The 13810-nt window shown below is 39.0% G+C and overlaps 1 protein-coding gene across 4 annotated transcripts in view; it reads right to left on the reverse strand.

Moving 5' to 3' along the window:
• The window catches only part of SLIT2 (slit guidance ligand 2), a 388563-nt gene that overhangs the window by 81411 nt on the left and 293342 nt on the right, over window positions 1–13810 (reverse strand). For all 4 annotated transcript variants that reach the window (XM_075930670.1, XM_075930668.1, XM_075930671.1 and 1 more), the window contains exons 15-16: window positions 11025–11175; window positions 990–1064 (exon numbers count right to left, since the gene is read on the reverse strand). In XM_075930670.1, coding sequence (XP_075786785.1) covers window positions 990–1064; window positions 11025–11175 — 226 coding nt within the window. The remainder of the gene's footprint in view (window positions 1–989; window positions 1065–11024; window positions 11176–13810) is intronic.

Here is a 13810-nt window from a genome sequence, read left to right on the forward strand (position 1 = left end):
TGGACATGGCATTTGATCTTTGGTCTTTCTGAATCTTCTACAAGAATACTGATGTGTACTGTGTAACACAGGTTTTCATGGGTGTGTGCATCTGTGGAGACCCTCCCAGTAGGAACTGGACTATGTATATCAACTCATTTCACATAAGTTGAACCACCCTCAATAGTGATAATTTTAGCCATTGCTAACATAGGGCCCTTTTCAGCTTCACATAGAATACTCATTTTATTGCTCTCTTTGTATACATAGTGAATAATGCATAATTTTTCATGGATTTGCTAGAATTGTATTCCCTATCCTCTGTGCTTATGTCTGTAGTTTGAAGAAACATTAATAAAAGACTGAAGTAAACATAGTTACAAGAAAGTGACATGTTCTCTTTCCTCTCTGACAAGTATTTCTGTATTTCACTAAGTTTAAAAAAATGACTCTTCCAGTGTGTGTGGGGAGATTATATTGGCTTCTGAAATGACTTATGAAACTGTTGAATGTCTAAATTTCTCTTGGAATATGAATTGTGGGCATTAATTTACATGGATGAGCTATCAAGCCATATTTCCAATAATTTAGTTTTGATATTTTTTCCCCTAATGGTAGTTTGATGAAGCAAAAAGTTCAAAGGCATGTCCTGAATGTGCTGAAAGAAGCAGAACAGCATGGTTAGGGAGTAATAGAGGAAGTTACTAAAGATTGCTGGAACTGCTTAGATTGCTAGATCTCTGCTCTGGCTGAACAACAGACCAACTGGCTGAACACTAAACTAAAGGTGCCAAAGCTGTACAGCATGAGAAGTTGCAACTGTTTCTGTCTAGCTCCACAGAAAACTCTGATTTAACTTCAATATTAGGCCAAACCTATGCTGCCGTCCACCTCTTGATTTTGGAATGGAATACACTAAATCTCTCAAATGTGAACTAATAAAGTTTATAGAAAATTACACCAGTGAACTAATATACCATTTGAACAGAGGTCAGTGAAGATAAACTTACATTTTACGCAGCTGAGGAAGCTTTTTAAAGATCCCAGTAGCCTCTAATACTGTGAATTCATTGTTATTCAGTCTCCTGGAGAAAACAGCAACAAGAGAGTCACAAAATTATTCCAACACCAACATGGCTTGACAGACTGTTTTCTAAAACAGATTTTTTTCCCCAAATATCTTAGCTAAAATATCTGCAGTACTCCAATAAAATTTCAATATATGCTGCCACTTCTAATTCTGTAATTCCTATGTACACAGGTGTCATAAATCTCAATTAGAGGATCAAGAACAGAATGTACATATTTTAAATATAAATACTGATGGGAAATATAAAAGAAAGTTTTAAATTTTAATCCTCTCTCTTTATACTGATAAATAAAGATGCATAATAAATTAACATTAAAGTCCATTGAGGGAATCTGATGTTGGCATGCCTTCTATCCTAATCTGCCTTCTGGAAAAGATCAATACAATCTTGCTACCTTCTCCTCTCTGATACTAGGATGAGGAGCAATAGGCAGAACACACAAAGATCCAGTCACTAAGAATATTCAATTAGGCAACAAACAGGAGCAGCCTCATAACCCAGGAAGGCATTACTTGTCACATTTATAAACCGTTTTTTCAAGAGACTTTCAAGGTCCAGAACGAAAGGGCTGTTCCTATTTCTCACACAGGTAAGGAGACATTTCCACTGTTGAAGTTTTATTCCTCTCAGGGTTAACACACCACAAATACTCCAGGGATGAACTCATAACAACTTGTAAATAATAAGAAATATATACAAACAACTGAAAACTGGTCATTACAGTGATACTAGGTGGAGTCTGATAGACATCTGGAGATTCTCACAGAAATATCATTTACAAGAATGAAATTATTCTTTCAGGCTTCCAGTTTCCTGACTGGGAATAAAGGGCTCTACAACATAGTACTGTTCTTAAGCCCTAGAGTAAGCCCATGATTGCTAGCTGAAGTCAACATGTTTGGCCATAGACACAGACTCCAGGTCATACTAGCTATCGACCGTGTCTGAGAAATTGCCAAAAGCTACTCTGTAGTGCTCCAGCAAGGTAGGTAATGAGCTGCAGATGGCTGCTTGAAAACTCTTAAGAGAATCATTCTCTGGCTCAGAAACCAAAGCCCCTTTATCAGACTGCGGCCTGAACTTTGAGAACCTGTTATCTTGAGCCAACTTTCATACTTCAATATGGTATGCATCGATCCAAACAGCTAATGCACAAAAGGCCCTTTTCCCTTCTTAGGCTTCTTAAAAAAATCCAAAAATCTAGACTTTTCAGGTTTAGGAAGCTAACATTTTACTTTCTTTATCCCATTCAGGGACTGCGTCTAACCTTCTATTTAGGGGTTTGAGACTAGGAGCAAACCACAGGAGATCAATTTCTGAATCACCATGGAACTCTAAATCTAACATGGGTCTAAAACTGGAAATACTTCTCAGGGTGATCTTGTTGAGAAAGAAGGTGAGAAAGGGAATGAAGCAACAGCTGCTAGTTCATACACCTGTCACAGGGCATTCCATATGCTATAGTAAAATATGTTTCTGAATATGAATATGACATCACTGGAATATGCTTTATGCAAAATACCTCATGTAATATATCACTGGAAAAGTTCCAATCTACTGAATATGATTTTCCCATTTGTATGCATGGTATCATTCCTATATTTGAAGTTGGAAATATGAAGTATAAACCTGTGTTGCTAACACAGTCATGCTAAATGAATGCCATTAATAGTGCTCAAGGAACTTAATGGCTCAATAGTCAGGACAGTGATCTGCGAAAAAATTTTTTTTCCTGTAAGCCTGGGAGGAGGGGTTAAGATTGGTCTTACTAAGACATATGGCCATATCACCTATGTTGAGACCTACCATGGTACTGTACTGTGAGAAAATGTTTAAACTTAACACAAAGAAGTCCCACCTTGGGCAAAATACATATATAAAGATGAGAAGCCAAACAATAGGAGCTGCTGCCTGTCATCAGGACCCTCCTTTTTACTACCCAAGATAGCTGTGTGGAAATTCTAATACTGAACAGGGGGGAAAGACTGAGCCAAGGCTGGGAAGCTTTTCAGTCTGTGAAAAAAGTTTCAGAATAACTCTGAAGGTAAGATATAATATATAACAAATTTCTTAGTGTATAAGCTTAGCCTGCATGTTTTGTTTCATTTTGTTTAGTAACCTACATTGTTCTGCTGTCCCTTATCAATGCTTAAATCCTACCTTTTATATTTAATAAATCACTTTTGTTTATTAATAAACTCAATGTAAGTAATTGTTACCTGAGGAATCTGTGTAGCTATTGTTGCCCTGAAAACAAGCTTACCTTATATAAGACCTGACACACAGTAAGACAGATTTATCTGGGTTCTAGGTCCCATTGAGACTGAGTTTGGGTGCTGTGACAAGCCCCTTTGGCTGAGCCTTCCCAGAGCTGATATGATCTCAGTGTCTGTATTATACCAAAAAAAGGCTTTGATTCTATCTCCGTGTCAATGTTGGAGGAAGCCAGCGGACCTGGCTCAGCAAGACTGGGGGATACCCAGTATGGTAGGAAAGTAGGCTCAGTGGTATTTCAGCACATCAAATAATGGTCCTGGGGGGGTTTAGCCGAATTAGAGGATAGTCAGAGGACGCGTAATGAGGTTATCAATCTGAAGTGCTGGTAATATAGTCGTTTGAACAGTTGATTGAAATCCTGCATAACCTTGAATTGGGAATGGGAACAGTAGTTCTGGACAGGTGTAGAATATTTTCCAAACAATGTGAAACACTCAGAACATGAATTTCAAGACATGCAAAATGTCCACAAATCCAAATTAAGTCAATGAGCAATGGCAAATCTGATGCATACTCACCAATGACTGAGATTACACCAAGTAACCTTTAAAGTGACCTCTGAGAGTCTGAAACAGGATTTTTAATTATATCTGTTCTTTCTACACCAATAAACAAGTTAACCAAGGACATGTAGAACCTTATAGAAAAGCTGATTTCCTACATGGTAACAAACTATCTAACATTGCAACCACAAGCCATCTGTAATGCCAGCCATTCAACTCTCTGGAGAAACCTGTGAGGGGGTATGAAGGGATGAGGCCCAGCTTCAAGAAGAAAGGGAAGAATCTCTCTAATATACTGTAAGCATTTTCTGTAGTATCCTCTGTGATACAGGTGAGACTCAGCTGCAGTAAACCGAAAGATTGATAGATCCTGGGGATACACATGCCTTGGAATTCTCATTGACTCTAGCTTGTAGACATGTGCTGAGGTTCATGAGGTGAGCTCTACCATAGGAAGCCTGAATATTCCAGAAGAGCCAGGAAACAGTCATGGAATGGGGAAGAGAAAAGGGTTAAAAGAAATCGAGAGATTTTTCTGCCAGGCCCCTTTGAGCAAATTTGACACTGAAGAGGCTGGTAGTAGGAATTGATGTTTGACATGGAAAATAGAACTCAGTCTGCGTGCAAAAACTGTAAATTAGACTTCTTCATGAAGCAGCAGTGATATCGGTGGCCTCTAAAGTCAAAGGCCAATGCTCTTAGTTGGGGCAATGTTAGAATCACCCAGCTGGTACCTTGCAGTAATAATAATAATGCCTAGTTCTTACATACTGCTTTTCATCTTTACATCTCAAAGCACTTTACAAAAGATATAAATAGGTACGGTAATTGTTATTAAAAACCATAGTCAGATCTTGCTGTTAGGGAATGATTTTAAGATTTCGCACTCTATTTGGAAGTTTCTTGGTAGTTGTTAGGTTATTTCATGCTCCTGTATGAAGTATAAGGAAGATGGGTTGAATACAAAGATTCTTCTTGTTGCAAGTTGAGGCTCAAACAGTGTCATTGCTTTTGATACTGCATGTGTGGTGCTCTAGTGCACACTACCATCAATAATGTCAAAATCCTCAGTGGACATTCAAGGAGGCAAGATACATGGACTAAAGTGTTGTAACTTGTATGGTTATGGATCACATGGAATGTATATGTTTGGAGCTGAAAAACTCATCTACTGAACAGCTTAAGATTTTGAATGGTTAAATATTTGTCCCAGAGGTTTGTGTTCTGTGATCATTATATTCCACACATCTAAAAGGGGACTGTAGCTCCAAGTCTCAATGAGAGCTTCCTTCTCCATTGTTCCATTGGTGTCAGAGTTCTCCTAGAAACTGCAATTATGCTGGCAATGTTTGTCACTGAATCACTGTATGCTAGTCTGCTGATGCCACCATCAAGTTCCTGGAAAGTCAGATATTACACGGTCGCTTGTCAAAGCAGATAAGGAAGCAACAATCTGTCTAAGGACATTAGACAGTATTGCTTTTCAAGTCTGAACTTCTCCGGTGTATGCCTTCGCTTCAAGGCCACTATTGTGGAGTTCGAAATGAACTGTACACAATAGCTAACCATTTGCTGGAGGCTGCGTACCCTGTGGTACTGTGAAGCTTTTGATGGCAACTATCAAATACGGATCAGGTGCTATGCCAGTTGCTGAAAAAATATAGCAAAAACCATGAAAGAGGATTTATAGAACTGATATTTTGTTCCATTTAGAGTGAGGTTCTTCTCCTGGATTTGTCAAGGTCCTTGTGAGTTGTCCCACCTGTCAGACTGTCATCAGCAAAGTATCTTACTCCCGGGATGCCTTACAGAGCTCGTTAGACTGTGTGCCAGAGCACACAGAGGGAGGGATAGCTCAGTGGTTTGAGCATTTGCCTGCTAAACCTAGGATTGTGAGTTTAATCCTTGTGGAGGCTGTTTAGGGATTTGGGGCAAAAGTTTGTCAGGGATAGTACTTGGTCCTGCTGTGAAGGCAGGGTACTGGACTCAATGACCTTCAAGGTCCCTTTCAGCTTTAGGAGATAGGTAATCTCCATTAATTTTTTTTAAACAGATACTGCATGACCAGCTCCTCTGCCTTTATTTTCCAAAGGACTTTGGACCAAATACAAAAAAGGAATGATCAGAGCAATGCTTGGTTCTGATTCTGACTATGATCAGAGCAATTATGCCTCTACCCTGGCTGTATTAGTCATGTGAGTTCTAGCTATTCCTGAACTAATCTGGAGAAATATTTTCTTATTGAAATCCTAACTGTTGAGCCAGTTCAATTCTGGTACTTGCGTAGCCAAATAGCAAGTGGGAGAAATTTTACCCAAGAAAACATCTCTCTCATCTCTGTGGCTATGGACAAGCTACTTGTTCCCCGCTGCTTGATAATTATCCATAACTGCAGAGGTGTTGGTGAGTATAAAGGACAGTTGATAAAACTTTTTTTCATCCTTTTTTTTAAAGGATATTGCATCGTAGGGTTCATCTGCACTGCAATAAAAAATCCACAGCATGGCTGCAGCTGACAGAGGTCAGAAGAATTGGGCTCATAGGGCTAAAAAGTACAGTATAGATGCTGGGGATGGAGTCTCAATTTTAAAGCCTTGCAAGGGGGGTGAGCCCAGGGCCCAGCCCAAGCCTGAACATATAGCCTGAAATATTTATCCCACCCCTAAGCCCTGTGAGGCCAAGTCAACAGACCTGGGCTCTGAGATTCAGTGCTATGATTTTTTAAATTACAGCATAGCCATGCCCTTCAGAGTTAGCGGCCTGAATCCAGCCAAACCTAAACACCTGAGTAGGAATCACCTGGTTCTTCTTTAAAAGCAGCAAGAAGCTGCAGAGACAGTTTATTAAGGGCTGTCTCTAGACTGGCCGCTTTTCCGTAAAAACTTGCCAGCTGTCTACACTGGCCACTTGAATTTCCGCAAAAGCACTGACGATCTCATGTAAGATTGTCAGTGCTTCTGCAGAAATACTATGCTGCTCCCGTTCGGGCAAAAGTCTTTTTCGGAAAAACTTTTGCGCAAAAGGGCCAGTGTAGACAGCAGAGATTTGTTTTCCACAAAAAAGCCCTGATCGCGAAAATGGCGATTGGAGCTTTTTTGCGGAAAAGCGCATCTAGATTGGCCACGGACGCTTTTCCGCAAAAAGTGCTTTTGCGGAAAAGCGTCCTGCCAATCTAGACGCGCTTTTCCAAAAATGCTTTTAACGGAAAACTTTTCCGTGAAAAGCATTTCCGGAAAATCATGCCAGTCTAGACGTAGCCAAGGAGTTCTCAGGAAGAACAGAAGGGAGTACTGAGATTGCTGGGAGTGAGTAGGCTCCAGGACAGAAACGTGAAATCTGCTTAGGGAGACAACAGGCAGGGAAAGCCTGGGTGAATGTATGGACTTGAAAACTATGATGTGAATATCTGTTAATTTAATAAAGCAGGGACCCCTTTCTGGAAGAAGGATTGGGACCTGGAAGCTAGAGTCAGAGGGCTGAGCTCCAGCTAGGAAGAGCAGAGAGGAAAAAGTAGGGAAAACCCTGAGACATCAAGGAAGTCTGGAACTGTGCTGGAAGGAAGACTTTTATGTTAATTTTTTTAAAACTTTCAGTTAATAAACCAGACCCTATTAGAGCATTTACAAAAGCCACTTAAGAGTGAGTAAGAAAGAGGGGACATGGAGCTGAGGGGCTGCTAGTAGGGCTGCCATCTCTGAGAAAAGAAAGGGATGAGTGGGAGAAGGCCACTCACTGATAGATAGCATGACTTTAGACCCATCCTTGAGCTTGAGGAGACTGATGTGGTATCTTTCATCAGCTGTACAATCCTTAAGATGCAGAGATAAATGTTGCTTCCCAATTCATTTCTGCTGAAAAGTAGTAGTGATTGCCACACTGTATTGTTTTCTCCCATAACCTTAATAAAACACTCAATCCTGGATATCATCCTCTTTGTAGCAGACCTGACAAAGCATCAACCTTTTTTGATTATTACAGGATTCCCAGCAGAGCTGAGCCTCAGAATCTGAGTTGCCTGGATCTTTTCTGCTGTTTCTGTTTTCTTGCTAATTGTCAAAATTGGGTCCTACATGGAAAGGTGTAGTGTTCTGGAAATATTTTCTGTCAAAATAACTTGATATCTTTTTTGTGAGCTTAAATGCTTGTCTGCTGAAACAAATACTATCACCTACCTCTTAATCTACTGCCCTTTTTCCTTTCTTTGCCGAGCTTAATGTACAACCACTGTCTACAACCACTCGTGCCCTCCAATTCCCTCTCTAGCGACCCAATCTATTTCCTCTCTAAGTAAAACTGATTTTATCAAAAAGTTTTGAATGACTTCTTCACTCAAGTCCAGTGCCTCTGCTCTATCCTCACCCTCCTTGATTTTTATACCTCTTCCACTTGAAATCCAAGCCACCATTTGTTTCAGCCACCCTATCCTCCTTCTCCTCCTATCCTTCTGAACCACATGAAATGTATCACTTTTTTTCTTTTGGTAGGAACTTCCAAGGCTGAGTGCTTGGACCTTGGCTCTTTCTCTCTTTACCATCATATTTCTATGCAACTATTCTACACATGGATGGATTTATATAGTATATGCCAACAACCTGCATATATATATCTCCACTGATATGTGGTCTTCCTTGACCCAGTCTTGCATCAAAGCTTATCTGTCGAACACCTGTTGATCAATTTCTTACCAGCTTTAACTTAACAACTTAACAAAGCCTTCTCTTCTTCTCAATTTACCTATCCTTATGATAATGAACATCATTCAGGCCTGCAAGCTTATCTTTCGAACACCTGTTGATCAATGTCTTTCCAGCAGCTTTAATTTAACAACTTAACAAAGCCTTCTCCTCTTCTCAATTTACCTGTCCCCATGATAATGAACATCATTCAGTTTGCAATCATCGTTATTTTTGCCTCCTCTCTACTCATATATCCAGACTATAACCAAATCTTCTCGTTAAATTTTCAAGGATTTAGCCTTACTGGTATGTACAAGCTGCCAAAACTCTTGTCAGGTCTTCATCACATCATTTCTCAACAACTGTAATTTCATCTTGACATCAGTTTCATTGCACCTTCTATTTAAAATGCTGCTACCAGCACCCCCTTTCTGTCTTGTTATTCTGAATATATCACTCTCCTCCTTACTTCCCTACACTAGCTCTCTCTTTTCCACTACAAACTCCTCTTCTTTTCCTTTAGGCCCTTCACCATTTAGTCCACTCTACTTATCAGATCTACTAAAACATCAAAGCATTAGCACATAAGAACTGCCTAATATCCTGTCTTACAAACCATTATTTTGTATGTATAGCTGGAATTATATTTGATAAGTGCATTACTTTGAACTTATCAACACTGAACTTCATTTGCCATTTTGTTGGACAGTCACCCAGCTTAGTGAGGTCTTTTTGTAACTCTCTGCAGTCAATTTTGGATTTAACTATTTTGCATTACCTTGAATGTCCTGTCCACTTTTCCATTGCACAGTTTACCCCATTTTCCAGATCATTTATGAACATGTTGAACAGCACTGGTCCTGGTAAAGATCCTAGAGCGAGCCTGTTTCCACTTTCTACTGTGAAAACTGACAATTTATTACCCACACTTTATTTCCTATTTTATAGCCAGTTACTGATCCATGAAAGGATCTTCCCTCTCATCCCAGAACCACTTTCTTTGCTTAAGAGCCTTTTATGTGCAACCTTGCCAATAGCTTTCTTAAAGACCAAGTACACTATCCATGGATCACACTTTTACACATGCTTGTTTGCAACCTAAAGTATTCTCATAAATTAGTGAGTTATGACTTTCCTTTACAAAAGGCAGTGCTGAATTATCTATGCATCTGATAATTCTCTTCTTTAGTAGAGTTTAAACAAACTTGTCTGATCACGAAGTTAGGTTTACTGGTCTTTTATTGTCAGGATTGCCTTTGGAGCCTTACTTAAAAAAATTGATGTTACATTATTTATCCTTTAGTCATCTGGTATAGAGACTGATTTAAGTAATAAGTTACATAGTACAGTGAGTAGTTCTACAATTTGATATCTGAATTCCTGCAGAACTCTTGGTGAATACCATCTGGTTCTGGTATATGATTACTGTTTATCGATTTGTTCTAAAATTTTCCCCACTGATATCTCATTCTGGGACAGTTCCTCAGTCTGGCATCTAAAAATAATGCTCTGGGGTGAGAGTCTCTTATCCTCAGCAGTAAAGAACTGATGCTAAGAATTCATTTAGCGTCCTTGCAACAGTCTTTAGTGCTCCTTTGGCATGTTGATTGTCCATTGACCCCACTGATCATTTGATAGGCTTTCTGCTTCTGATGTCATTATTTTGGTGTTAGGTTCTGTGTCATTTGCTAGTTCCTTTTTTTTTTTTTTGGCCAGCCCAAAATAGTTTTGACTTGTTCGAATTTATTTTTCTTGCCTCACTCTGTCAATAACAGTCATTCACCTGTCAGTTTAATTTTGAAGCTTTTCAGCGCTTCTGTGCATACTGCCCCCTCTTCATGGGACAAACTCATGAAACTGTCTGAATTTATACTCTCTTTAAATTCCTCTTCAAAACTTACCTCTGTTGTAATGCCTACAAATCACTTCCATTTGGAACTGGTTAGGCAAGCACAAAGCTGTGAGTTCTCTTTTTCTGCTAAATTCTTTTATTGTTCTCTCCTTGTTACATCCCAACCCTTTCCTGTTGTTTCATCCACCACTTGTTTACTGTTTGATGTGTACATTGTGAATAACATGGAGCAGTCATTTTTTTCTTTGTTACATGCCTGTACATCACCAAGCCTAATGTGGTCCTGATTCTGGATTGGGTCTCCTAGTTGCTACTTTAATATAATTATAAAATAAACATACAGAATAAAAACAGTAGATAATCCTGGAGCAGAAATATGGCATAATACAGCAGTTATTTTTTGTTAGTTTAGATATTCTCTTTCGCGTTTGATGAATTAAAACACTTGTATGGGTTGAGTGTTAAAAATGCTTTATATTTAGAGATGACATTATTCAGTGTTCAAAACAATGGAGGAAGGGAAGGAGGGGGGAGTAGCTTGAACTTCTGTTTCCTCCTCTTAATTTTAAGGTGCGTTGACTCTTCATACCAAAATTTTAGCTTTACTCTGACTTGTAAGCAGCACATTACTGAAGGTAGAACTTACAACTCTGCTGTGTATTGGGGAACGTGGTCAGGAATTTTGCTGAGTTTCTGATTGGAGCAGTCCACTGTGGTTCCTTCACAGCGGCATTTTTCAGGGCAAGCCAGATCTGCAAAGCAGTCTCCACTTAGTTTTGATCTGTAATCTTCTGTGCCTGTGGAAGAGTCAAGCCAAAATATAGACACTGAGTCCATAGAGTATAAGATACATTTCTAATGAGAAAATTAAAATGACAGATGTGCAATGCAGACTATATGCAGATAAATTGAGAAATGTTTGGTAAACTTTGTGCTACTGAACAGACATTAAGGCTTCAAGAGAGGGTCAAATACAAGGGCTTGAGATATATTGGAAAATTTGTGACCAAGTTCATGTGATGGGAGAACACTGAAAACTCAAGCTTTTCACAGCTGTACTTTCTGCTGATTGTGCTGTCAGCCAATCTTGCCTGGTTTACGTCGAATTACACAAATGCCACTAATTATTACAGAATTTATTTATCTCTCTGTGTGTCAAGACTTAATAGACTCTTGTATGCCATTTCTTTTTTCGCGAGTTATTCTTTTTGTTGTTGACTGGACTTCATTAGCCTTCTATGTTCATTTCTTTAAGAGTCCCCAATCCTCCACATAATCTCATATACATCAGATTCAAACCCTATTTTCTCCTTCAATTTTAAAAAAATGTGTAATCCTGACTTAAGCCTCAGCAGCTTGCCATGCTGTAGAAAGCTGCGTGACGTTCCATGGTGCTTGACAGAACCATGTTTTACTCATACCTTGCAACCACATGGTTAGATCAAGCACAACAGAAAATCTCGCTAAATTATCATAACTGCATCCACTAGGCCAAGGACAAGAGCAAGGGAAAAGAGGTAGGAATAGGGAAAAGCTACAGAATCTCTTGAAGTTTAATACGTGCTTACATGACATGGCATTCCTGTTACAGAATGTCCATTGCCACTGTAACAGCATTACTGTCACAGCTTAACTAAAAAGTACAAGAAATAGACCACATTGCAAGTTTCTTTCACCATTTCCCACAATCAACAGAACAAAAATAACATCCTATACAGATCAGAAGAAAACATCCAGAAGGGAATTAAGGGTGGGTGATCAGGAAAACAGAGAGAAGCTCAAAGGATCTGTGGGTTCTTCTTGGACAAAGGTGGAAAGACACTAATAGAAGGAAGTGCACTAGGGATAGGAAGTACATTGTGATTTAGTTCAGACACTGAACTTTACTTACAGCCAAAATGGTGAACTCCTGCAAAAGTAAAGATAGCCAAGAAGGAAAGAAAGACAGAGTAATCCCAATTAAAATAAAAACACAAAACTAGGCACTCTCACTCTCTTGCCTCAATATTATTTCTTTGATTACAGGATGATGCAATGCGGCATCATCTTTGGAACAGAGAGAAAAATTCATTTTAAGTGGCCTACAAAATTTTAACTAAGCTAAAGAAAGAGCTTAATTATGAACTATGTATTTGAAGATGATACTTTTCATGTGGTATAATTTAGCTTTTAAAAAAATATTTTATTATGATAAGCTAGAGTAATGCTGCTTTATACAAATGTATGTTAAGCCACTTAAAATAAAAAATAATCAAAGAAACTTTGGGGAAAATGTCATAAGTACCTAGGAACAAAAGGGGTCTTGTATACTGTAATATTTTAATTTCTACTTAGCTTCAAGTAATATATATGACATAACTACTTGAAATATTTTATAAACTAATACAAAAGCAGGATTTGTTCAAGTTCCTGCTTTATTATTGTTATAACCTTTAGTCTCCAAACATGACTATGTGAGAATACTGTTAAAATAGCTTAAGTGTCTGTGCATTCAGACCTCTCAGCTATAAAAAGTCTACATTCAACTTCTTATAGAAAACATTGATTTTTTTAAATGATATTTATCTAGGCATAAAGTGTATCCAATCTTTTTTTTTGCTTCCAAAAATGGGGCATTGAGAATTACTTATGAGGAAGAAATATTTTAACTTGTATGGGCATAGTAGCTCAAACTAAATCCCATAAAGTATCTAGGCCAAGATCTCTCAGGTTTGAATAAATGTTACACATTGTACATTATGTCCATTACGGTATGTCTACACTACCCCGCTAGTTCGAACTAGCGGGGTAATGTATGCATACCGAACTTGCTAATGAAGCCCGGGATTTGAATTTCCCGGGCTTCATTAGCATAAAGCCGGCGCCGCCATTTTTAAAAGCCAGCTAGTGCGAACCCGGCTAGTGCGTGTAGCCGCACGGCACGGGCTAGATAGTTCGAACTACGTAGCCATTCCAAACTATCTGTACTCCTCGTGGAACGAGGAGTACAGATAGTTCGGAATGGCTACGTAGTTCGAACTATCTAGCCCGTGCCGCGTGTAGCCGCGCGGCACGGGGTTCGCACTAGCCGGCTTTTAAAAATGGCGGCGCCGGCTTTATGCTAATGAAGCCCGGGAAATTCAAATCCCGGGCTTCATTAGCAAGTTCGGTATGCATACATTACTCCGCTAGTTCGAACTAGCGGGGTAGTGTAGACATACCCTTAGTTACTTATTAGGAAGAACCTACACCAAAGCCACACTTCAAAAAGTACCACTCTCAGAACTTCCTGATGCGTTTTACATTTTAGAAATTGCATTTTTAAGCAGTATATTATTTCTTGTAGGTAAGCAAATCAGGGCTGTATGTGTGGCCATATAATAAATTGCCTGTTAAAGATATTTGGTGTTAATACACTTGTAATGTAGAGACAAAAGTCATTTTAGCAATACG

The sequence above is a fragment of the Pelodiscus sinensis genome, chromosome 5 (assembly GCF_049634645.1).
Source record: "Pelodiscus sinensis isolate JC-2024 chromosome 5, ASM4963464v1, whole genome shotgun sequence".
NCBI lineage: Eukaryota > Metazoa > Chordata > Testudines > Trionychidae > Pelodiscus > Pelodiscus sinensis.